The sequence below is a fragment of the Wolffia australiana genome, chromosome 13 (assembly GCF_029677425.1).
Source record: "Wolffia australiana isolate 7733 chromosome 13, ASM2967742v1".
Classification (NCBI taxonomy): Eukaryota; Viridiplantae; Streptophyta; class Magnoliopsida; order Alismatales; family Araceae; genus Wolffia; species Wolffia australiana.
In genome coordinates this window covers 14,891,636-14,918,649 of record NC_135847.1, presented here as the reverse complement: position 1 = coordinate 14,918,649, position 27,014 = coordinate 14,891,636, and the positions used below count along the sequence as shown (strand labels likewise).

Genomic DNA, 27,014 nt, shown 5'->3' with positions numbered 1-27,014 from the left:
AATTTCTGTGCATAGTGTGGATATAAATAGTAAAATAAATCATAAAATGCATGTTTTAACTATTTAAGCGATGTCATCAAAGTGTTGACTTCTACACCGGGGATTTTAGATATCTTGTACAAAGTGAAGATGCAAGTATCACGGTAACAAAGATGCATTGTTCCTTGTGAAGTGGATAAAAATGCTTGTCAAAAACCTACCATTGAGGCTGACATCACCTCGTGGAAATTTGAGGACTTGTGCCAATACACAGTGTGACATGCATTAGTTAGGGCATTTACAACATTTATAATGCTGATTGTGGTATCCCCAACTTTTGAAGGCAGGCCCCATAAAACCCATGTTTGTATCATGCATGCAACGGGACACTATTGATATGGCTCCACATTGCATCATATGTATCACAGTTGTTTGTCCAAGTTTGGAAATTGTAGTGCCTGTCACTTTATTTTATGGTGATGGAATAAAGGGCAATTGAGAAAGACCAATGAGATAACACATCATGTGCAAATATTGATGATATAAAGGCATGACATTTGAGATAGATGAATGACATTATTTTAAGAGGGGTGATGCAGCCTGCTATGATCAAGTTTTTCAGGGCTACTCAACATGTCAGGCATATGAGGCACAGACAAACATTAGAAGCTTTTGGAAGGGTCGAGCCATTGTGTAATTTTATGATACCCTTGTTCCCAAAATACGGTCTACATTACTCTCGTCATAAATAACACATTTTCTTAAGTTTCTAGTGTTAATGAAGTTAATTTTTTACTTCTTCATTCTAAGAAAGTATACAAGTTAGCTGGTTGTGTGGCCATTGTTATGGGATGTTGACCTTGGTGTATGACCTTACAGTTAGTCTTTCTGTAATATTATTTGGGATATGAATGTATGTTTTTTGGGGTTGGTATTGAGAGTTCAAGGGTAGGGTTGGGTTCCGTCATGCAGGGTTGGGTTGGGTTGGTTCAGTTGACCAATAGGATTGATTGGTAGGGGTACTAGTATAATCTGGATGGTGGGTTAGAGGTGTGACAACTCAATTGTACCGCAAGGTTTAAAAAAACAATCTTCCACCTATCATCTTTGGAAAAACACTGACCGTCACTTTAAGTGGGTGCTCTTTAGTGGAAAGAGTCCACTGAATTGATCCATACAAATCCCTGAATAGTATTATACCAAACTTTCAATCAGGTCGATTCACGACACGGTTGTGTAAGTGGTCCTTAGACTTGAGACACCAAAGACATCTTGTGGACAAACGGTTGTACTTTGACTATGGCCAACGAGTCTCTAATCATGGGATTCTAAACAGTCTTAGTTTGGGTACATCAAGAAGTTCACGAAGATGATTGAGTGGTCAAAATGGGATTGTCCACCCTCGGTATAAGAGGTGACAGCTCAAGGAAGACAATTCGATGAAGTCCTTGGCGAACGCAGTGAAGTATCAGAAAAAGAGTTCTCTGATTATTTTTGAATGCAACAATACTAACTCGGATGACCAATTAGGGTTTGACAGTTGTCCATAGCCTAAGTCATCCAAGGAGCGTCAAATGGATGAGGGATTATACATACACAGTAACTGATGACGAATAGGTTCCATGAAGTGAGTCGATACACACTCCTTTATATCTTCTAGAACACGAGGTGTAGCTTGGCACCCCATGTGTTGGAGACTCGACCTATCGATTGGGTCAAATCGATCCGACATTAATTAATCTATATGTTGATGTAGTTAATTAATTTGGAAGATCAATAAAGGTTATTGGGCTGCTGGAGTCGTTAACTAAACTGATACATGGGCCTAGAGGGTCACACACAAATGGTCTTTTGGATATCAGAAAATATACTTAAGTTTTGGGGGTTTTTATGAAAAATACCCACTTAGTACAAATAGGGGAATGCCCTGAATGAAATTCACCCACGCCAGAATTGTTCAAGGGCCTTCTCCTTCTTCTCCTCTCTCCCCACACCACCGCTCCATGCCTGATGCAATCGGGACGGCATAATGACGACGATGGAGGTAGAACGGGGCTCGTTGAGATGAGGAGGAATTCCAACGTGCCGAGGATGGCGTGGATACATCTAGAGGCTGCACATTTGAGTAGCTCGACTCGGCTCGCTCTAGGATCCAAGAAATCAAGGATGCGATCCATGTAAAGGTACTTCGTTTAATGATTTTATCAATGCCATGCGACTTCGCAAATGTCTTCCACATCATATCGTTTTGATTTGTTCATCCAGATCTAGGCCTTTACAACCCAACACATTTCACTTGCCAATCTTTGATCAACAAAAATATGTTAGAAGAATATGATACAGATTGACTTGGACAATTCTTTTTCATCAATCTACACTCATTGAGTAAACAATGTCATAGAGAAAAGGGGGGAGGGGAAAGATATGTGCAATTGAAGTTATGTTAAATTTCACATAAAAGATCCACGCATTGATATGCTGGAGATTTGATAATCTATTAAAGGTTCCAAGCGACTCTAGGAGCAATTAATGAGCAGAAGAAACGTTAGGAGCATGCAAATGAGCAGAAATGATGGCAAGAACGAAGGGGCGAAGTGAATACACATTCTAAAGAAAGTCAAAGTCAAGAAAAATATAAAAGCCAAAGAAAAAAAGTAAATGAGAAGTGGTGATATCATCTTGTTTTGCTTGTTGGAAGTTTTCAGACCACTTTTTCCCAACCAGATAGCGAGCGATCAATCAACAATGATATTGCCGACCGAGAAGAAGTATCTATCCCTTACAAGAATCAAACATTTGTCTTCAACATGAAAATATGATGGCCTAACCACTGGACAAAAGGGACAAAAAACATATGTCCTCCTGCTCCTAAACTCGCCCCTCAGCTTTGAGAAGAGAGTAAAAGTGGTTCACTTTGTTTCTATATGAAATTCGATGATCTCATTTGTTTTTGTTTGATGCTTGTAAACTTGCCCCTTCTCCTCCTTTTTTTTGCGTGCCGCGAAATAAGAAAGATTGGGTTTATGGATTAAATCATAGGAGAATGGTTTTGGTTGTGGAAACCAAAATCAGGAACCGTCCGTTTTGAATTGATAGCACCGATGAGCCGTGCATGGACAAATGGATATAGCAAGTACGCCCAGCTGCCCCTATCTTATTATTTTCATTTAAGAAGACTCACAATCTCAATATTGTGAGAAATACTAATACTGAAAATATATGAGATAATCCAAAAAAGCACTTGATCACGACCAAGTTTTAATCCCATGTGAATATCAAGCATTTACTTGTATGTAAAAACTTCATTATTAAAAGAGTCATCATATACATGTGGATATGTTGGAAATAAAGATTAAATATGTATCCATCTCTGTCATTTCTTTAATTTTATTCTTGCTTGAGCTGGAAGATGAAAAACTCTCATGTCCAGTTCCTTCGGTGGGAGTATCTTTAAGAATTCACCTATCCCAATAACAAAGAAACCTGACTTGAATGACCGTGCATTAAGAGCTAAATTGACTAAAGGGATGTGACAAGAGGGACGATGACGGAGACGATGGGTGATGATGGGGACGATGACAATTGACGATGACAATTGAAGAGGGGATGATGATCTTCATGAACAACTGATTGCCATACCTAATGCACGAACAGTCCAATCAGAGATCAGATTAACTACTTGATCTCATGATTTGTGGGGTTCGATCAAGTAAACGGTCGATCGAAATTGATATGATCGTCGGATCGTTCGGGTCCGGGGATCGGATCGGATCGTCCTTCTCACAGACTGTGGGATTTCATACACTATATAAGGAAAAACTAAAGCAGTTTGCTGCGGAATATTTACATCATTTATCTCGAGAACGCGGGGCGGTATCAGTTTCCCTCGTCGCGAATTCTCGATCAAGGTACACTAGGAGAAGTCGAAGATGTATCATCCGTCCAGAGGAGGCGTTCGAGGCGGCCGAGATCGTAAGGATTTTCCCCTTCGATTCAGCTCCCAATCGGTTTCGGTTTCCGTTTCAGTTTTTTCGCACTTGAAACGCTTGATTTCGTTTGATTTTGATGCTTGAATGTGGTTTTTAGTTGTGTCTGATGGGATCTGCATACTTTACCCTAAGTATTGCCCCAAAACTGGGCGATCGGTGATTTCTAGGTTCTCTTTCCTCGGGGGTCAGAAAATTTCCCGCAAAAATTTTCCACTATCTCGAAGGATAAGGGTTATTACAATTTTCATCAATATAGCTAGTCAAATAAGTATTTTTTAAACGAGGCGCGGACATTCGCCCCTTGTTTCCTCTCACATCTGGGCGCTTGATTATCACTTTCACTTCTTCGTTAGATGTTTTCTTTCTACGCATGCCCGAATTTCGATTAATGTCAGGGGCCGGTTCTAATCCAAGACTAAACGATGCTGCTGCAAAAGTTTGATGTTCGTCTGATGAATCAAACGCATTATAAATTAGGATAATAGTGTCATCTCTATTTCCGATCCTCGTGTACATGTGCATCATAAATTAGGATATAAATCCATCTCTATATCTGATGACTCAAATGCATTATGAACGCATTATAAATTTAGATTAATGTTATCTTCATTTTTCTTCGTCCCGGGAGTTTTTTCTTGTTTCTTGTTTTATTTAACCGTCGTCTATATATTCTACATGTGGCAGCAGGCAATGGTACAACTATACAGTTTTTTCATTTACTTTCTTCCCTTCTTGCTTTCTGACGAAATTTTATCGCTTAATCGTTTCATCACCTAGTACAATTCTAGCTGGGTGGTTCTGCCACATTGGTTGCTAATCCAGGTTCATTTCTTCTTTATAGAATTCTCTTGGGACGATGTCAAAGTTGACAAGCATCGAGAAAACTACCTTGGTCATAGTGTCATGGCCCCCGTCGGCAGATGGCAAAAAGGTACTTCCACCTCCATCCAATTACTTTTCATTAATTAAAACTAATTCATTTGTAAGTTCAACTCATCAGTTGATATTCTTATCTCTCTGTTTTCCATTCACTCCAAAGCTAAACTCAATTCAGTAGACCTCGGAAAATGCATCACATCTTACCTACGAAAAGCACAAGTATTTTTGATGAGGAAAACCTTATAAACTTTAAAGTATCTCAAATTTTGTGAAAAATAAGAGCATAGCTACCATAAAAGCCTCGATCAACTGACGTTTCAAAGTCAAGTTTAGAAAACCAGCTCCATAAAACTGTCAATCCCTTGTAATGGTGAATTGCTTGCAGGGAAGGATCTAAACTGGTACGCTAGGGACAAGAAAAACAAGGCAGCAGACGATGCCGCCATGAAAGAGGAGATAAAGAGGATCAAAGATCAAGAGGAGCAGGCCATGCGGGAAGCCCTCGGATTGGCCCCAAAACGGGCGGTTCGGCCACAAGGAAACCGCTTGGACAAGCACGAGTACGCAGAGCTCACCAAGCGGGGCTCCACGGCCGAGGATCTTGGCGCCGGCCATGCCGAGGCAGCGCAAGTTCAAGGCCTCGGCTTGTACAAGTAAGTTATTCTGTCAGGATCCGCAATCTATGATGACAAGTGGATGATTGGCAACCATCCTGGACGAAGATGACAAGTAATCAATGACATATTGTCATCAACATTGTCATCCAGTTTCCAATTTCTCCATCTATGTAGAGCTCGTCATCCAACTCTCGATGATGAATCACTTGTCCTCTTCATCCAATTTTGCCATCATCATCTTCCAATTTTGCCATCTTTGTCAATGTTTTCGTCAGTTCTGCAAATGTGAAAGATCTACCCATATAGTGCAGGGACGCGGACAGGACGATTTTTTCGTCCGAGAAAATCGTCCCGTCCGAGGATACGGACGAATTTTTGGACAAAAATTCGTCTCGGGGGCCACCGGACGGGACAGTTTTCGTCCCGTGGGACAAAAAAACCGTCCGTCCGGAGGTTTCGGACAATGGACGGACGAATCTGGACGGAAATCCGCTGGATTCACATCTGTCAGTTGAGATGTTGCCACATGGCCTCGCAATGACAATTTGCATCAAAGTCCCTGTATTTTTACGTGCGTGCAAGTAGGCCACTCAGAAATAATTTTACATCTGTCCCTTTGCGTTCTATCTCCGCAGTAATTCCCTAAAAAACTTGGAAAAAATCCATATTAATATATTAAAAATATAAAATGGGTTCTGTTCGTCCAGGATGAATTTTGGGACGAAAATTCGTCCCGGGAGGACTGGATGGGACGGTTTTTTTATCGTTGGACGAAAAACCGTCCCGTCCTTCGTCCCTGGATTTAATCTTTTTTTTCGTCGGACGGGACGAAATTCGTCCCGTCCCGTCCATCTTCCACGTCCGGGACGATCCGGAACTACATCTAACCATGGCTGCTGTTTTGGTTTCTTTGCTGGGTTTCAGAGGACATCAGACATGGGTCAGACCGAACTCGCCGGAGGAGGCGGCAGAGGAGGAGGCGGAGGACAGGGAGAAGGAGGTTGTGCCGCCGGTGATTCCGGCAGCAGAGCCTGCCCGGTCGCCGGAGAGAGCTTCTAATGAGGACCGCGAGAGCAGGAAGAAGCGGCGGCGCGAGGAGAGGAGGCAGGACAAGGAGAGGAAGCGCGACAAGCGCGCCTCCGAACCTGATGGGAGGAGTCATGGCAGGGACAGGGAGAAGAAGCGGCATTAACCCAGTTCAACTCTACGAGCGTACCCCACTCTCAATCATGGAGATGGATTATGTTCCTGATATCATGTTTGCCTAAAGTTTTCCAATGTTTATAACTCTAATCAATCAGCACGAAGCTTGTCTCTCTTGTCGTCATCCCCAAATACCATCGTCCATGTTTGACTCATCGTCATCGGAGCGAGAGATTGATATGATCCCTAATTCCCACTAAAGGGCAGTCGTGTCCTTTTCCTTACCCATGTTTCCCTTTACATCCGAACCTCGTCCTTCACCTTATGGTACGATCTCTCCTGATTGTTCTCTTCTTCACCACATCTCCAGGCTGCTCATCCTCGATCTATCTTATTCCCTCTGCTCGGCCTCTTCCTCGACCATTTCCGTTCTTCTCTACATCCCGGGAACTCTTGTTTATCTTCAAAACACATAAAATAACACTAGAGAGTGGAGACTGAGAGTGAAGAGAGAGAGAGAGATCATATAGTGCAGGAATGCCGCGGGACGGTTTTTTCGTCCCAGGATGAAAAAAATTGTCCCATCCGCGAGGTTGGACGAAAATTGGGACGGAAATTTGTCTCGAGACCTCCAGACGGGACAACTTTTGTCCACTAGGACGAAAAAACTGTCCTGTCCGGAGGTCTCGGGCGAAAAAACCATCTCATCCGCGTCCCTGCACTGACTCCAGACATAGGACGGGATGCTCTTCGTCCCGTACTGTCCCGTCCATCGTCCACGTCCCGGACGATCCGGAACTATACTAGTGCAGAGCTGTGGAAGGGGCGGTTTTTTCGTCCCTGGATGAAAAATCGTCCTGTCCGTGAGGTTGAACGAAAATCGGGGTGTAAATTCGTCCTGAGACCTCCAGACGGGACGGTTTTCGTCCACTCGGATGAAAAAACCGTCCCATCCAGTGGTCTCGGATGAAAAAACTGTCCCGTCTGCGTCCCTGCACTGATTCCAGACGTCGGACGGGACAATCTTCGTCCCGTCCCGTCCATCCATGTCCCGGACGATCCGGAACTATACTGTGCAGGGATGCGGACGGGACAATCTTCGTCCCGTCCCGTCCATCCATGTCCCGGACGATCCGGAACTATACTGTGCAGGGATGCGGACGGGACGGTTTTTTCGTCCCAGGATGAAAAAATCATCCCGTCCGCGAGGTTGGACGAAAATAGGGACGGAAATTCGTTCCGAGACCTCCAGGCGGGATGGTTTTAGTCCACTCGGACAATCCCATCCGGTGGTCTCGGACGAAAAACCGTCCCGTCCGCATCCATGCACTGATTCCGGACATCGGACGGGACGATCTTCGTCCCATCCCGTCCATCGTCCACGTCCAGGACGATCAAGGCCTCATTTGAGTCGTCATCCGTCATCCTTCCCGAAGACTTAGTAGAGAAAAGGAGTGGGCGAGGATTCGCCATACCTTGATGGGCGGCGACTATGTTTTCTTCCAGAGTTGTGCGATCTCCGCGGTGGCGCCGCCCCATCTCCGCCGTTGCCTTCATTCCCGCGGGGGGTTCTCCAAAGGCTGAATCTTTGTTAATCTCAAAGATTGCGAGAGAAATCTGCAAAACCATCAGAGATCAACCGCGATGGGAAGAACATCTCCTCAAAAGTCTCTCTTCCCGCTACCCTTCTTCCCTCTTCTTCCACCCCGCCTGCCTCCGCGAAGTCCTCCGTCGCCAATCTCTCGACCCACTTCTCTCTCTGAGATACACTCTCTGGGTCTGCTCCTCTTCCTCTTCCGCCGCCGACCCGGCCGCCTCCGCCGCCGTCTTCGACGCTCTCGTGGCGGCGGGCGCCGGCGGCGCCGCCATGACCGCCATCTGTTCGACGAAATGCCGCCCTTCGGACCGCTCTCTCTCGCTCTTCCTCCGCCGTCTCCTCACCGCCGGGGCCTTCCAGGAAGCCCTCCAAGCCGTCATCTTCCTCGGGTCGGTGTTCAATTTCACCCCGCCATTGCCCGTCTGGAACGCCGCCATGGAAGGGTCTCTGAAGCTCGGCGACCCACACCTCGCCTTCAACTTCTACCACAGAATGGTCAATTCCGGGGTCCCCGGGGACGCCCTCTCTCTGGGCTTACTGGCTCGAGCTCTCTGCGAAGCGGGCCGGCTCGACGAAGCCCACTGCCTGCTCCGCGGCGCCGCCCGGGCCGGCCTCGCCGCCACCCCCGGCGTCGCCGCCTTCTCCGAGCTCGTCTCCAAGCTCGCCAGGCAGCGCCGCTACTCCGAGATGTCCGCCGTGCTTCACCTGATGATCGCCGCCGGCCGCCCGCCGGACCTCTTCACCTACCAAGCCATAATTCACGCTCTGTTCCGTGGCGGGCTCGTCGCCGAGGCCCGCCGTATCTTCGCCGAGCTCCGGCGACGCGGGTACTCCCCCGACGTGCCCACCTTCACCGCCATGATCGACGGGCTCTGCAAGATGGGCTCTACAGAGGAAGCTCTCAGCCTCTTTGAAGAGATGGCTCTTGTTGGATTGAAGCCCAACGAGTACACCTTCAACGTTCTAGTTGACCATTTCTGGAAGAAGGGAGACTGGGAATTGGCCCAACGATTGCACCAAGAGATGCTTAATTCTGGTTTTGCAGGGAATTCTGTCACGTTGAACACCAGGTTGGCCGGGTTGTGCATGCATGGGTCGACGTCGGCGGCGGTTGCCATGCTGTATAAGACTCCAGAGAAGGATGTGATCACTTACAATATCGTAATTCAGGGGCTGGCAGAGGAGGGGAGAATGGGGGAGGCGATGGGCGTGTACCGGGGCGCGGTGGAGGCTGGCGAGGAGCCCGGCTGCGGCGCTTACGACGCGCTGGTCAGGGGGAATTGTCAGGCCGGGGAGCCGGCGGCGGCGGCGGCATTGATGGAGGAGATGGTCATGAGGAAGGTGGAACCTCTGTCTCGGTCTTATGACTGTGTTATTAGAGGATTCTGTGATGTGGGTAATGTAGATGAAGGGCTGTTATGGCTGGGAAGGGCAATATCGGCTGGTAATAAGCCGGTAGAGGAGAGCTTTGACAGGTTGATCGAGTGCCTGTGCGGCGCCGGGCGGGTGGACGATGTGCTGGTGGTGGTGAGGAAGATGGTGGAGATGCGACGCCGCCTCGGCGAGGCCACCTGCTGGTTGTTGATTGAAACGCTATGCGGTAGGAACTCGACTCTGGTTTGTGATTATGTGAATAGAATCCTCTATGATGCTTGATTTTCTGAGCTCAATCTTTGGCTATTGCATGGTTTTTTGCATGCATGAGGTAGTTGGAGTTAGTCTCTGTAGCTGAAAATCATCTGTTTTGATTATGTTTGTTTGATTGTGGGAGGATAGAAATTAGATCTTATATAAAATCGATCCTACATCAATTTCGTGCTACAATTACTTTCTGAATCTGGATTTTTTTTTTGAATAATTGAATCTGAAAAGTTTTATTGGACAAAACATCCAAAATATTCTGTTTTGATTATGTTTGTTTGATTGTGGGAGGATCGAAATTAGATCAATTTCGTGTTAAAATTACTTTCTGAATCGAGATGTTTTTTGAATAATTGAATCTGAAAAGTTTTATTGGACAAAGCATCCAAAATATTGGACTTTCAAAGCCAATCATCTTTCGAAAAGAGCTACTCAATCGAAAACTTTTTGTGCTCTCTAGTTCTTCATCCGCTACCATGGCAAAATAGAAATCGCATTAGTTGATGTCCTCAGCCTTCGGAACAGTCTTTTCACTTTTTTCCCTTTCATGATGCTTGAAAATTCTAGTTTGTCTGCCAATTATTTGATGAAGTCGTTAGTCATATTCTGGTGTCAGGGAGATACATGGTCATAAGTTAGTGTAGGTACATCTCCTCGTTTTTTTCGTCGTATAGATAGTCTGGTCCAGACTTAAATGTATGGTACATTCAAGTGGGGATTTCTTTTCATTTAACACATACTCACCTAGACCATTCATAGTTGAAATTTCTACCTCTCGTTGACTTTCACTTGCTAGTCCCTTGAGAATTCCCGTGTCAATCTTATCCTTGTCTTTGTCATTACTCATTAGTTCAATGTAACATCTCGGATTCAAATATTCTTTACTAAACATAAGCGAGAGCACTTGTACTTTTTATTGATATTATAATGTCCTATAAATACATAGGTGAGGGCTCATGGTTCCAATTTGTGTGTATTATGTGGGAGTAGGTGAAAATAACATTCAACTGCAAAGACTCTAGCAATGGGAAATTGTGTCAATATCTTCTAATTATGTTTTCCTTCAAAAACGTTTGCTGGGAATAAGTTAACTGGAAAAAGAATTTGATACTTCACCCCGGAAAGTCATGAGCATTTTTCCTTGGATATAGGGGGCGCATATTTTTTATGAGGTATGTCCCAAAATTCTCTTTGTGACTCCACTCAATTGGGACTATAGGTACATGATGAATTACTCTAGAGTTCCAAAGATCTTTAAGAAACATGAATAACTCTGAGCTGAGAAATTCCTTTGAGAAAAATTTTTGTCAATATTTTTGCCTCATAATTAAAATTTCAATGCATTGTGTATTTTTACCTCATAAGCTGAATAATTAAAATTAAAGCTGAATAATTTTTCGTACCTCATAAGTGCATTTCATCATGTAGATAAAGATTCAATGATTCATATAATTTATTCAAAAAAGAAAGAATGATATAATCCACAAGCATTAAAGCCAACAAAAGCCACAAAGATCACTAAGTCGGCTACCCAGAACTCACAATGTACCAATTGAAGGTCAATTTGTTGCCCTCCTGTTTATGCCAGAAGGTTGGGGCAGGCAGAATCAATGACAGTCTCCTTTAACTATGCACATCAGGATAACTGGAATCAAAGCAAGTAGAGAGATTAACTATTTGGTCGCAATGACTGCTTATCTGGATGCTGGGACAGGATGTTTAAATTTGATATCTGGATATTGAAATCTGGTATTTGAATATAGGAAACTAATATCCGGATATCAGATATTGAATCCATGCCAAAAATTGGTACATAGATATCCATTGATTTTTCCTAAGAACACACTCCCATATGGAAGAAAAAGAAAGAAAAAATGCTAAACATTTTTTGAATGAATACCTGGCATGTTAACTGCTACACTGGGAATATACAAATCAATGGTTTTGACTTGGTCTACACGGACTTATATTTTGCATTATCAAATTCTGATTGGACAGAGGCAGGCTACTAAAGTAACCCATCTGATTTTCTACATTTCTCCAACAATTTCAATTTGTTCACCTTGATTGAATATTCTTTAATTAACTTATCAGTGGCAATATTATTCACAGAATGTAGAAATATAAACCCAAAATCATAATTACATACTTTTATGTTTCATAGTAAGATGGAAAATTATTGAATTCATATGTTGGATATTGAGAAAATTGATATCCCAACCCTTGAGACAAAGATGGATGACAACATTGAGATGTATATTGGTACTGCAGCAACCAATATTTGTTATCCAATTTCCAAGTATCGGAAAAGACAGATATCAGAAATTCCCATTTTTAATATCTGGTAGAGCATCTGCCTCTATCGTCATCTGATATCAGGGCATGCGAGCACTACTTATAGGTGCAAAATTCAATATATTTTTCTCCCTCCGGAAATGAGTTTACAATTGAAAAAGCAAACCATAGTTGTAGGTAATAAAAAATAACAAAGACAGAATTTTGGTTCCCCATATTTGTCAAGGGATTTATCATAGTTATACTCCTCCATCACTGTAATCTATAAAGCTCTCCTCTACTGGGGCATGAAACTGGAGTAAAACGAAATTAGAGCCCCCCTCCCCTTACTTGGCAGGCTAAAAGCCTGGGGATGGTCTAGGTGTGCAATTCTCCCTTGCGCCTACGGTAGAACCAACTTATTCTTCTAGTTAACTACCTACACACCATATGAAGCAATAGCCTACTTATGATATTACCAGATATTGTGTACTAGTGCAACTGTGTGGCCTTGAGGAGACCCCCCAGGGACTTACTGGCAATGCCCCCGCTATCTTCCAGCCTGATCTCTACAGTCCTGAGCATAACAGAGATGCGATTCCGGTCCTGACATCGGCAGAGCACGTCTAGATACTGCATGGTCTCATGAGGAAGAAGCCCAGAGAGGAAGAAGCTGAAGAGGTGCCCATGGGTTGCCTCCATGGCCTCCACAAGCTCATCTGGCGCTGGCCGCAGGCTCTGCGGCTCCTCTGTCACTATCTCCTCCAGCAGTGGAAACACGTCCCGCTCCTCCTCAGCAAAGTGCTCCGTGCAATGCACCTTGGGGGGGGGGGGCGCAAACAGTATTAGATTTTTACCATTGTGTTAAAAGCTATAGCTGATAGCAAGGGCGCTACTCTCCAGTCAACTCTTTCTACCCAAAAGAGTTCAGCCCATGTTGACCCAACATTGACAAAATGTCAAGCATTCACCAAAGTCATCATCAATGTCATAAGTTTGAAATTTGACAAGCAGTTGATGATCACCAGCAATTAAGTCAAGACCCATGTTGACCCCTCATCGAGAAATGTCAAACATTCATCAAAGTCATCATCAACGTCACAAGATCGAAATTTGACAACAGTGAGAAGCAGTTGATAATCACCAGCAATTAAGTCAAGACCCATGTTGACCTGACCCATCATTGAAAAATATCAAACATTCATCAACAGTGACAAGCAGCTATTGATGACCAGCGATTCAGACAAGATCCATGTTGACCCATCATAGACAATATGCCAAGCATTCATCAACGCCACAAGATTGAAATTTGACAATGCCACTGACAAGCAGCTAATGATGACCAGCGATTCAGACAAGATCCATGTTGACCCATCATCGACAATATGCCAAGCATTCATCAACGTCACAAGATTGAAATTTGACAACGCTACTGACAAGCAGTTGATGATGACCAGCGATTAAGGCAAGACCCATGTTGACGCATCATTGACCCAATGTCAACCATTCATTAAAGACATATGAATGCAATAGGATTGAAATTTGACAACGACACTGACAAACAATTGATGATGACCAGCGATTACATCAAGATCCATGTCGACCCATTATTGACAAAATGACAAAATGACCAAATGTCATCATCAATATCGCAAGATTGAAAGTGTAATCTGAACTTTAAAATCAGGCTAAATCACTCCATCCCTCTATGCTTATTCAAGCTCTCGTGTCGCGAACAATGTATGAGAGGAGAATAAGGGAGAAACAAGAGTTTGAGTGAAGCAGGAAGAGCACCTGGAGAACACGGAGGCGGTGGCAGAGGTTAAGGAGCGCTTCTCGGTGGGCGGCGCCGCCATTCTCGAGGACGAAGATGGACTTGAGATATTCTTTGATCCCGTTCATCATGGGCAGCTCTTTGGCGTGCTCCTCGTTGGCAGATCGGCATAACTCTGTAAAAATAAATAAATTAATTCAACATCAAAGGGTGTTTGGTCTAGTGGTATGATTCTCGCTTCGGGTGCGAGAGGTCGCGAGTTCGATTCTCGCAACACCCCTGGACAGACTATCTTTTTTTTTTCCCCCAAAAATTAAAACAAACTCCTTTGCACTTCCTTTTTTTTTCGCTTCCCTGAACTTGCAGAAAATAGAAAGTTCCAACGGAAAGAATCAAAACACTGCACTATCGTAGAAACTTCCAAAAGAGAACTCCATAATCTAAAAAGAAACGCAGTAACAAGAAAGAAGAAACAAAACACTGCAATTTCGTTGACACTTCTAAAAGAGAGGTCCATAATCTTCGAAAAATAAAGACGCAGTTCCAAGAAAGAAGAACCAAAACACTCCACTGTCGTAGAAACTTCCGAAAGAGAACTCCATAATCTAAAAAAAAACGCAGTTCCAACAGAGAAGAAAGAAAGAAGAAAGAAATCACTCCACTATCGCAGAAACTTCCAAAAGAGACCTCCATAATCTTGAAAAAAAAACACAGCCCCGATAGAAAAGAAACAAAACACCCCACAATCGTAGAAACCTCCAAAGAAACAGAACTCCATAATCTTCAAAAAAAAAACGCAGTTCGAACACATCAGAAACAAAAACACTCCACTATCGCATAAGCCTCCAAAAAAACAGCATCTTTCACCCCCAGAAACAGAAGATAAAACACCAACCCATCGCCAGAAATCAAAGAAAAATCAGAGAGAAGAAACAAAACACCCCACAATCGTAGAAACCTCCAAAGAAACAGAACTCCATAATCTTCAAAAAAAAAACGCAGTTCGAACACATCAGAAACAAAAACACTCCACTATCGCATAAGCCTCCAAAAAGACCGCATCTTTCACCCAAGAAACAGAAGATAAACCACCAAACCCATCGCCAGAAATCAAAGAAAAATCAGAAAAACAGGAAATTCTCACCAGGGTCGACCCTATCCATGGCGGGGAAGACGACGCGCTCCTCCATCCGAGCGTGCTCCATCATCATCTCCATCAACTGCCCATAACCACGCCCAAATCTCTTCATCTCAAGCTTGGGACTTCCCCGGCAGTTCACTCCGCCATTAACCATCTCCTCTCCCCACTTCACCATCCTCTCCAAATGCCTTTCCATGCTTCTGTGCTGCAGCGCCGCGGCAATCGCCACCGCGCCCGCGGGCGGCGCCGCCGGCGCCACCGCCGGCCCGGCGAACTTCTCGTCGGCGTAGCGTAGAATTCTCGCCGGCGCGCCGCTCACCTTCTCGCCGTTGCTCTCCAGAACTGGCCCGTCGCTCGCAGCGTAGAACTCCACGGCTAAGTTCTTGTACAGCAGCCCGATTTTCACTAAGGAAACGTCGAGAGAGCCTTCTGGGCCGTAGAGAATCACTCTTTCCTTCGCCGCTGGCGGAGGCGGGGGCGGAGCTCTCGCCTTCGCCGGCTTCGGCGTGCAGTTTCCCATGCTTCGACAGAAGAGAAGAAAGAGAATTTTGCAGTAGGATGGGCCCGGAAGAAGAAGAATAATGAAGGGGTTGCGAACGTGGGTGTTGTCGAGAGATTGTCTGGGCCGTCGGATGATTTTAAATGTTCTAGCCGAGAAAGTAGAAGGTTGAGTAAATGCAGGTCTCTTTAATGCTAGTCGGCTACTAGCCGTTTGAGGAGGGGGATTGAAGGGAAGTCAAGACTCGCCAACATGGGTTGTTAGGAAGGAAAACTTGTTGATGTTGTTCATAAAGCTAATCTTACGATGGAAAACATTAATAGGGCAAATGGGGATTTGTTGGTATTGTGGCAATACCAACAAACATTAACATGGTTGTTCGGTTCATTTTGTGCGAATTTGTGTAAATTGTTAGTTCTGTTCGATTTTCTAAACAGAACAATATCAAATTCGAACAGATCATCACACAAAGCCGTGTGTGGTTCTATTGTTCACTTTGTGAGAATTTTGCTCTAATTTAGTTTGAATGTGCAAATTTTGTTCTTTTTTGCACAAAAAAAGAACATGACAAGGAACAAGGCCCCGTGCGGTTCTTTTGTGCGAATTTTTTGTTCGTTCAAACGAACAGAACAGAACAACAATGTCCTGTATTGCCATGCCATGCATCTCACATAAGTCAGTCGATGGTTTCAGTGTTACTAGATGGAGTGTTAAGGGTAGTGTTAGTGGCCCTATGCCGCCTGGGGCCTAGTCTTTCGTACATTAGTATGGTAGTTTAACAACCGAGCAATATATCAGGTTTTTTCATCAGGATTATGTTGCTGATGGATGATCAAATTGGATATAGTGAACATAATTGTGATTAATAAAGGTATAAAAGCTCTACATGATAAGGGAGAAATGGAAAAGTCTAATAGAAATCTCCTTAGGTTTAGACTATGATCTTTCTGATGATCAAACATATGTTCCCATGGGTGAGCTTGCTTAGTGTTGGGTTAAATGGCTGCGTTTACATGAAAACTAAAATGATTCTAACAATAGAAGACTTACAACAGAATCCTAAGAGATCTTAAAACCCAGATGATCTAATCACCTTGACATGGATTAGATCTGTGATTTCTTGGTTCCTCAAGTGTGTCATGTTGAACTGCTCAAGTGTAGATGTATCCGCACATTCTGGTACAACCAATCTCCTCCTCTATCTTGATGATTCCCGTCATCGATCCAATGTTATCATTATGCACTTTATTCCATTTAGAGTAGAGAGGGAGCAAGAAGGGAAGGGAGAATAAGGATGTACACCTGATGAATTTTTTGTCAGGGTGAATTTCGTCTGTGGTCTTGTCTTATTTATACTTAACATAATTTTTTTATAAAAACCCTAACCTCGAAGTATAATTCTCATGTTCAAAATATTATTTGCCTTAGGCCCATATCTCAGTCTAGATAACAATTCCAAGGGACCAAAAATATTATTTTGGCCAACCTAGTTAATGACATATCTATCAATATCACAACACAGATTAATTAATCACATGTTGATTTAACCTAATCGCTAGGTTGAGTCTCCAAGCCAAGGGGTGCCAAGCTACACCTTGCATCCTACAAGATACAAAAGAGTATAATGACTCTCAAATAACCTTGATATTGTCGTGCACATACAGAATCTCGTCCACTTGGTGTTCCATGGATGACTTAGCATATGGTCAACTAAAAACCCTAAATAGTCAGCAGGGTCAGTATTAATGCATTCAAAGATGATCTAGGAATTCATCTGATATTTCACTTCCTTTTACCAAGGAATTCAATGCATCATCTTTCTTGATTTGTCTCCTCTTATATGAAGGGCAGACTATCCTATCTTAGCAACTCAATCATCTTCTTAAACTTCTTGTTACACCGAAGCAATACTATTTATAATTCCATGAATATGAACTCATAGGCTGTAGTCAAAGTATAACCATCTATCTACAAAATGGCCTTGGTATCTCAAGTCTAAAGTGCAACCCCCATATGTACTTGAAGTTTCCATACTAGGGCTTTGTGATCAGCCATACTCATTGTACGAGCGAGACTAGACAATGCTATTATATCATGATAGTTTCATGTCCTTCTCAAGTATAATTTGAATTTGAATATTTAAAATACATTTTAAAGACTAGTGAGTGTTATATATGATCTCATCATAATCTTATTGGTTATCACATATATTCATGGACTTTATTATAAGCACCACATTTGCATTATAATGAATAGATTGTATCAATGAACATTGAATGAGATATAGAATGTGTGATTGACTAGCATGCCACACATACTTTCGTCACTCAGCTATAGAGCATGTTTTTTGATAGATTGGTGATTGATGGTTTGATTCATGTAAAGGATGATATTACTGAAGTTAAATCATGCATTGATGTTTACAAACTCAAAACCGCTAAAACAATGAGTCTTCAGTCCCATAAGTTGAGGTCTGCAGACAGAGGTTTTGCCATTTCATTATTTTTTTATTAAACTTTATTGAAGGAAACTATGCTGGACGAGTGAGAGACATAATCAAACTAAAAACCTTGATAAAAATAGATGTTGAAGGACTTTGATCACTATAAAGCCAACAAGGTTGAAACACCAAGAAATACAGAAATATGTATAATGAAAATTGATAAAAAATTAATGATTCATAATAATTAACATGATTCCCAACTAGAGCTATCCAATTTTTTGTTAGATTCACGGATTTATATGATTCTCCCAAAAAGATATGGCCTTGAATTTGGTAGAACTATCTTCTTCAATCTTTGATAGATTCATGTGACCTAGAATCCATTAGATTTATTTGGATATCATATTTACATTGAATACAAGGATGCACTTTGTCGTGACATAAATTTCACATGTTCTGAATATTTAGAGTCTATCATTAGGGAAATATGATATATTGAGACTTTTTTAAAAAATAAAATGGCTCGTTGTATGATTTTGATCAGATGAGCATAATTGATTGTGTTCTAATGCCTCGGCAGCAATAAACACCTATAACCTAGGGCCATGTACCCCTAGTTTTGTAGAACCAAAATGACTCAGTTATGAATAAGATCAGTCTATTAAGTCAATTCAATCTAGTCTATGTCTTTCTTAAAATCCAAGTTGATGGAAATATATGTGGCCGGCAAGCCAATCACACATTCCACATCTCGTTCCATATTCATTAATAGAACATATTCATTATAGTGCACGTGTGATGCGTATGATGAAGTCCATGAATACATGATCGGACTTAGTGAATTATGATGAGATCGTGATGCGGAGATCACTAGTCTTTAAGCATGTGTTCTAAACATTCATATTCGAAGGATACGCGAGAAGGACATCAAAGTATCCGGATAGAATAACACTATCTAGTCTCACTCATATGATGAGTATGGCCGGTCCCGTAGCCATTAGTGTGGCGACACTAAGGATAGATAGTGGGTGCTCTTTAGTGGAAAGAGTTCACTGAATTGATCCGTACGAATCCCTGAATGGTATTATACCAAACTGTCAATCAGGTTGATTCACGTCACGGTTGTGTAAGTGGTCCTTAGAGCTGAGACACCAAAAATGTCTTGTGGACGGACGGTTATACTTTGGCTATGGCCAAAGAGTTTATAATCATGGGATTCTAAACGGTCTTAGTTCGGGTGCATCAAGAAGTACACAAAGGCGATTGAGTGGTCAAGATGGGATCGTCCACCCTCGGTATAAGAGGCGACAGCTCAAGGAAGATGATGTGATGAAGTCCTTGGCCAAGGCAGTGAAATATCGGAGAAGAGTTCTCCGATGATTTCCGAATACATCAGTACTAACTCGGATGACCGATTAGGGTTTGACAGTTGACCATAACCTAAGTCGTCCAAGGAGCGTCAATTGGATGAGGGATTATACATACACGGTAACTGATGATGAACAGGTTCCATGAGTGAGTCGATACACACTCCTTTGTATCTTCTAGGTCACGAGGTGTAGCTTGGCACCCCATGTGTTGGAGTCTCGACCTATCGATTGGGTTAAATCGATCCGACGTTAATTAATCTACATGATGATATAGTTAATTAATTTGGAAGGCCAATAAAGGTTATTGGGCCATTGGAGTCGTTAACTAGACTGATACATGGGCCTAGAGGGTCACACGCAAATCGTCTTTTGGACGTTGGAAGATATACTTAAGTTTTGGGGGTTTTTATGAAAAATACCCACTTAGTATAAATAGGGGAAGGCCCCGAACAAAATTCACCCAGGCCAGAATTGTTCAGGGGCCTTTCCCTTCTTCTCCACTCTCCCCACTCCCCCTCTCCATCCCTGATGTGATCGGGACGACGTAACGACGCTGACGGAGAAAGAACGGGGCTCGTCAATGAGAAGGAGGAGATCCGACACGCCGAGGACCGCGTGGAACGTCTAGAGGCTACACACTTGAGCAGCTCGACTCATCTCACTTTGGGATTGAAGAAATCACGAATGAGATTCGTGCAAAGGTACTCGTTTTAATATTTTTTGTTGATGCCGTTCGATTCGCAAAGAGTCTTCGGCTGCGCATCGTTTTGATTTGTTCATCCAGATCTAGGCCTCTAGAACCCAACACAAGTTCCCTTAGTAAAGGATCTGGTGACCTGGCCCATTCTCTACACCTTCATATACGCCTGCTCTGTTGGCCCAATTTTTCCACCATTGCAATCTGAAGATCCCTCATCCCCAGTTTTATAAATCTACTAACCCTCTCTATGATCCACAAACTTAATAGACTGATCTGATAATAAAGGATATTCTTAAATAAGTTTTAAAATAACTTTAAAATTAGAGATGCAAACTTAAATAAAGCATTTCTTTATAAATAAAAAATACATTCTTAAAAAATATAAATATAGGGTTTTTAAGTTCATTCCAAAATAAATTTAGGGTTTCACTAATTTCTTAATATTTTTTATATAATGATCCTATAATATTTTAATGATATGAAATAACATATGAAGCCTCATAAATTTAGATGATAAACAGTAAAATCCAGTTTCTAAGGAAGCTTCACAGCCATTAAATCAATTCCCTTCGTACCAAAAAAATTAAAATTATATAAAATGAAAAGAACTCTGAATAAGTATCCCAAAAATAAGCTCAAAATTTCTCATGCACTAATTATAAATGATATCTACACACATTATGGAAGTATGGTATCAGTTATATCATTCATTCATAATAAAATTATATGTTATTATAATTTTATTACGAACAACAAAGGTGGATGAACATCATATATGTTAATGATTTTTAAGTGGAATATTGGGTCTCATGAACTTAGACCTGGAATTTTTGAATTTTATGATCCCTGAAGAAAAGAATAATCTAGCCCTAGTCATAAGATGAGTGTGGCAGATTCCATGGCCATTAGTTTCAGACATGAAGGACAAGTAATGTCTTTTAGTGTAAAGAGTTCATTGAATTGATCAATCTGAATGGTATGATACCCAACTGTCAATATGGTGGATTCATGTCAGAATTGTGTAAGTGGTCCAATGGGGAAAATAATTTTAAATAATAAAATATTTTGTTTTAAAACACAAATCAAATACATCTTTTCAAAAATGAATTCCACATGGAGTATCTAATTTTCTGTATATTTATTTTTTAAAATAAATCAATTTATGATTCATACATTTTGAAATAAATAGGTTGAAAAAAGTCAGGAAACCAATGGTGAAATAAGCCAAAATTTTAGCCCACTATATTTTTTCTCTTTATCGGTATCATCATTCAATTTTTTTGACCTAAACCTAAATTATGAATTCATAATAAAAGCTAAAATTTTTTGTCTTTAATTCAGTAATATTCAAGTATTACTTTATGCTATACATCTAAAAATTCAACAAGCGATAAAGATCCTCTTGTATGTGGTCGAAAAATTTCCATTTGGTCGAAAAATAATTTTAGTCATGTTTATTGACACTTCACTTTTACAAAGTCTCAAAAGGAAAATTTTACTGTATGAAATTAGCGGTGTAACTTAGATTAATTTTAATGTATTTAAAAATATCGATTCAGAAATATGGTTTATAAGATAATATGAATAAACTAAATCATAAAAAAATGGTTCATAAAGCAGATTTTATCAAAATTTATTAAAACTAAAATATGGGAGAAATTTATGGAGGACTAGACTAAGTTTAGATAAATGAATACACTTTTCATGTTTGTAATACTACTTTTGTAATATAGTAGAATAGGCAACATATACACTTCTGAAAAGGTAAAATATATAATAAGCTTATGAAATAAAAAGAATATAAAAAATATATAAGATGATGACATTAGGTTATATAGGTTATAATATAATAACAATATAGTACTACAATGATACTAATTATAGAAGATAATTGAAAGTATATGATCTGATGTTTATAAAATAATATTGATATAATAATTCATAATAAAAAATTAATAAAGTAATAGGATTAAATGATTAAGGGATAGAGAAAATAAAGATAGATGGTATTTAAATAATAATAGAATTATAAATTTTATGAGGCTGTAACAGGAAGATGATAGTAAAATGTAGGGAGCGATACTAACAGGAATATAAAAGGGATCTATGAAGAGTATATTATTTTAGATCATAATAAAATTTTGTGTCTCAAATATTTTCTGGTACCATGTCCCAATCTGTTTCATGCAATTTACGGTGAAAATTTTCTACCTCATGTAAATTACCATAATGATGATGTTTTTTCTATAATAGAAAGTTTTTCTTCTGCATCATGAACTTAACATCTTTTTGTAGGTGTGTTCAAAATATCATAAATTCCTAATGAAATAGATGGAGGAATGGTTTTGAAAACCTAGAATTTTCATTTGATCTGGAATGTGTTGTTCAGGTTATATCACAAAGTGATCTATGAATATACTAAGAAGTCATTTCATGGAAGATCTATACTCTGAATAGTGAGATAGGATATGAGATAACATGATAAATAATAATAATTCATAATATTATGATTACGTCAATAGTAATAAGAAGAGATAGGGAATACATTATTATAAAGACAGTACATTACTATGATAATTATAAGATAATGATAGAAATAAGGGAAGACAAAGATACTCAAAATGTAATAGTTTTATGGTAGGCTGTGAAGAAGAATGTATGAAAATATTTACGTAACATAAAAATAGAAAATGAGTTTTTTGGAAGAAGACACAAATATAGGAGAATTATATAAAGCTAGGAGACAGAGAAGAATTGCTAATAAGTGAATAATATGGAAGAAAATAACATATACTGAAGGTTAAAATATTAGAGTTAAATAATAGATGGGGATTATCGAGGTAAAAATAACTCAATAAAAAATATTTATATTTTTTCAATCAGTTAACTGAAATTTTAATGAAATAAAAGTCTCCCACTAAAATTTACTACTAGAAATAGGAGTCGCATCAGGCGCTCCCAGCCCACTGACTTGTCTGATTCAATGTATGAGTGAAGGATAATGGAGGATAAGAATCCATATATCTGAGGGGGTTGACAAGCATTATTATCTTCATGTGTAACTCAATTCAATAGTAACTTAGGTATAATGGAATATGAATAAGAATATGTCAAATTTGTTGATGATGAGGGGTTTCTGATCACAAATACCTAACTTTGGAGTTACAGTTTCAAATGAGTCTTATGTGATGGGACATATACCATCCAAAAATCTCACTCAAGATACTGGAACATAAGTTATCACCAATTATTTGATAAATAAAGAAAAAATGTGATGGACCCATCATATTATTCTGGAACGTTCCAGAAAAATGTACCAATTGACATATTAAGCATGCTTTTACTAGAGATGGAATATCCACATTTGATAATAATTGTGTGGGAACCATTATGGACTCGTAAGTTAAGGCCAAAAACTCCATGATTTTGAAAAAGAGGAAGGAATAGACATTGATAAGATGCAGTTATGTAATTAAATTTAAGCTACATTTACCATCATACTATGCTATATTTATGGAGATAATTATAATTTATTTTACACAAATGTATACCAGGCATTGAAACATATAGTTTCATATTTTATATCATTTGAAATCATAAGTTAGAGAATAATATCCATGTAACGGAGACAAATTATATTCTGGAATTTTATGGAGTATTTATGATTTTTTCAATATTTTTGGGAATTTTCATTGAATAATTTTAATTTTAATTTCTTAAGAAATGAATTAAAATTTCATATGTTCGCTCTCCCTTTCTCAATGTGTTTTACTCGGCATAAGCTTATGAAATATTTTGATCTTTTGAAACATTTTCTCCATTATAATGCTGAATCTTGTGTGGTTAAAAAAAATGAGAAGCAGACCTTGTTTTGAAACAAATATCACTTGAATTAATTGTTGATTGTGGAAGAAACATATTCTTAAATCAAGTGCAATAGTATACCAGAAAACTGGGAAAGGGATCAAGATTCTAAATCATTTGGTGAATTTTACGGAGGTAACTAGGCTATTAGAGGATTTATCTTAATTATACTGCCAATATCATTTAGAGCGTTTGGATTAACAAATCATTAAAGTAGAATATTTGTTTTCTTATTTAAATATATTCATAGTTTCAGTACTTTGATATTGCAAGAAGTTCAATGTATCAACTTTATCTTTGAAGTTTGATTTATTGATTTGAATCCCTTACTAACTCATCTATGACCATTTACATATCAACAAATCAATTAGAATACATAATATTTTAAAATCTCCCCAAGGATCAAGTTAAATTCAGAGTTCTAAAGTAACCTAGGAACTCCAAAAATTGGAATTATTTTTCTTCCAGTCATACAATTTCTTTAATAAGATATTTATATTAAAGATTAAGCACCAAATAAACCTTGACCCGACATGTGCTGGCTTTGGCTCCATTATGATCCTCATTTCCATCACATTTCCTCCACGACCCTTGCCTCTATGTTCCATCTAATTCTATCAACTTGCATGAAATATCACTATTATTTGAACATGGCACCTGTAAAAAATTACCTATGTGCTTATTACTGATAATACATATAAAGAAATCATGTATTCGGTCTTTTATTCTTGACATATGATTTCCCTTTTAAGTTTCAGTTGGTCAAAATTATATCATTTTTTGAACAGTAACAAACCTGAGGCTAAAAGTTTCAGGCTAGTTTCATCCCACCATTTAATCCTCTTGAGTCCATTGGGATGTGTTCAACTTGTATATTTTGAAAGTGTCCTATATCAATGCCGTTTTCTTCATTTCATTTTTCAGCTAATTTTGGGCTTTTGCACTTGAAAAAATGGATCAATTAGTCCTCCGGGAATATTTCAAAATGAATAAACCCATAAAATTATACAATTCCTTATTATGGTAATATAGGATTAAACACCACATGTGTATAACAAACCACTGAGTTGTGCACTTAGGTATGCATGGGATGGGGTACACTAAAGTGCGCGAGACAGGGGTTGATACCTTAGATCTGGCTCTTGCCAGCTTCATCCCTCGGGATTGGCCTAAACAATTAGGCGTGCAAAGAGGTAGTTGGACCTTCTGTCACCTTGAAATGTCATCTATTTGAAGCCCAAATTATATTCCTTTTAGTGTTTTTCTTTTTTTTTGTCTACAAGTTTAATAAATATTTAGAATGTTCATAACGTTTAAACTTTGATTTGTTTAATCAATTTTCATAATATTAAGATAATGAGAACTCAAGTATATCAAAATTAAGTAAGAAAAATTCTCCTCATTCAGTTTTTATTTATCCACCTCATTTAATTTTTTATATTCTAAAGGGCCTGCATGTATATTATAATAAAATATCAATTTAAAGACTATAATAATAAATACTATATGTCAATGATTGATTTATACTACTATTTGCTAAAATATAATATTTTTTCCTGTAATTCCTTTTCACATACACATGAATAAGATTATGTTAGTTATTTTTAAAATAATATTTGTGCTCATAACTATTTATGTATTCTTTTGATCAATCTGGGACACCATTATTATTTTAGGGTTGTGATTAACATTATTAATGTTTATATGATACACATATGAAGAAAAAAAATTGAGTCACAATTCATGAATCTTGAAAAAGTGCTGAACACCCCAAGTAAATGTGTAAAGTTTCCTAGCCCATGATATAAAAAGGACGAGATAGATTAATATCCTAAATGAAACACATAATTGCCCAATGCATACATAATGTATGAAATGAGGGCTCAAAATATGATTTTAACTGATTCAATATCATTGTGATTGATTCAACTAATATTAATTTGCCATCAAATTTTAGTATAAAACAGAAATACTCTGAATTAAAATGGGTGGTTCTGTGAACAAGGACCACCATACTTCTATTATAAACTCAAAGAGAAAGATAATTAGGATTTCAGGTCAACTGGTAGGGTATCATCTATAGATTTTGGAGCCCATATTCCAGTTTGAAACTTTAATCAATGGATGTTTATGGATAAACTTTACCCAACTTTAAAAAGGAAAACAGAACAAATATATTTTATTAATGCTTTAAGATGATGTTTATTCTATTCATCATCCTTTATCCTATTCATCTTTCGTAGAAAAAGTTTGAACAACAATTCAAAGTCATGTGTATAATTAATATACATTTGATAGAGGAAACTGTCCCATAGAAGATGCTTTGAAATCCAAATATTTAACTCATGGATAGGCTTCAAGCACGTATTGTCCCTTTCAAGAGTATCTAACGCATATTATCATCACAAGAAATCCTGATAGAATAAGTGTGAGTTATCAAATATGATTGGCCACGTGATTACCAAATTTAAAGTTTCTTATTTGATCTTCCATGCGACGAAGCAACTCCACATGCTAATGAGGGACATGTAGACAATATGCTCATGTTCTCTCACACACACCTCATATGCATTATATCAACTCAAAGATATGGTGATTCTAGAGATTACAATTTTTAATAATATCTCATCTATGATCTATAATATATATTGTTGATAAAAAAATAATATGGGATAAACCTATGTAATGTTTCTTGAAACAATTAAGATCCTTTCAGATAACATGTTGGTAATATCTTAGGCACTACTTCCAAGAAATTGTGATGGATGGTTTTGATAGAAATATATGTGGCCAGCATTTTTCATTCATATAATTAATTTTATTATATTAATACTGGAATCAGATGTTAAATAATATAAATAATGGTTTTTATTTTCTTGGGCAGCCCCCATCCTCTTCTACTAGTTTCTTTTTCCTTGGTAGCGCACCCCCTTATCTCTAGCCTGACTGGTTGGTCCGGTTTGACTAACAACCCCCACCCCCTGAACCCTCACCTTTTTTTTCTTCTTATTTTTGTTTTCTTGTTCTTATTTTATTTTATTCTTCTATTCATCTTACATTCTTATTATTATTTTTTCTCCTGTTTTTTATTCTTCTTTTCCTTT

At 39.3% G+C, this 27,014-nt stretch overlaps 3 protein-coding genes and 1 non-coding gene across 6 annotated transcripts; 3 read left to right on the top strand and 1 right to left on the bottom strand.

The window, feature by feature from the left end:
* The first annotated feature begins 3,797 nt into the window (after window positions 1-3,797).
* On the top strand, window positions 3,798-6,791 carry LOC144711027 (leukocyte immunoglobulin-like receptor family A protein). The gene is made up of 4 exons (XM_078584937.1): window positions 3,798-3,951; window positions 4,810-4,899; window positions 5,233-5,500; window positions 6,389-6,791. The coding sequence occupies exons 1-4, from the start codon at window positions 3,909-3,911 to the stop codon at window positions 6,654-6,656; spliced, it is 669 nt and encodes a 222-aa protein (XP_078441063.1). The 5' UTR covers window positions 3,798-3,908; the 3' UTR covers window positions 6,657-6,791.
* Window positions 6,792-8,083: 1,292 nt separating this feature from the next.
* On the top strand, window positions 8,084-9,874 carry LOC144711026 (uncharacterized). Its single transcript, XM_078584936.1, has one exon. It carries the CDS (start codon window positions 8,100-8,102, stop codon window positions 9,858-9,860), a length of 1,761 nt encoding a protein of 586 aa, XP_078441062.1. The 5' UTR covers window positions 8,084-8,099; the 3' UTR covers window positions 9,861-9,874.
* A 1,394-nt stretch (window positions 9,875-11,268) lies between these two features.
* Window positions 11,269-15,635, bottom strand: LOC144711343 (hemerythrin HHE cation-binding domain protein). Of its 3 annotated transcripts, none has more exons than XM_078585318.1 (4): window positions 15,038-15,635; window positions 13,914-14,068; window positions 12,656-12,938; window positions 11,269-11,490 (listed from the first exon to the last, which is right to left on the bottom strand). In XM_078585318.1, the coding sequence occupies exons 1-4, from the start codon at window positions 15,552-15,554 to the stop codon at window positions 11,453-11,455; spliced, it is 993 nt and encodes a 330-aa protein (XP_078441444.1). In that variant the 5' UTR covers window positions 15,555-15,635; the 3' UTR covers window positions 11,269-11,452. The 3 variants fall into 3 exon arrangements, with proteins under 3 accessions (XP_078441444.1, XP_078441443.1, XP_078441442.1); XM_078585317.1 differs by having other exon boundaries at window positions 12,599-12,938; window positions 15,038-15,633; XM_078585316.1 differs by lacking the exon at window positions 11,269-11,490 and having other exon boundaries at window positions 12,241-12,938; window positions 15,038-15,631.
* TRNAP-CGG (transfer RNA proline (anticodon CGG)) lies at window positions 14,102-14,173 on the top strand. The gene has a single exon. It is a non-coding gene; the product is annotated as a tRNA-Pro (tRNA).
* Window positions 15,636-27,014: the final 11,379 nt, after the last annotated feature.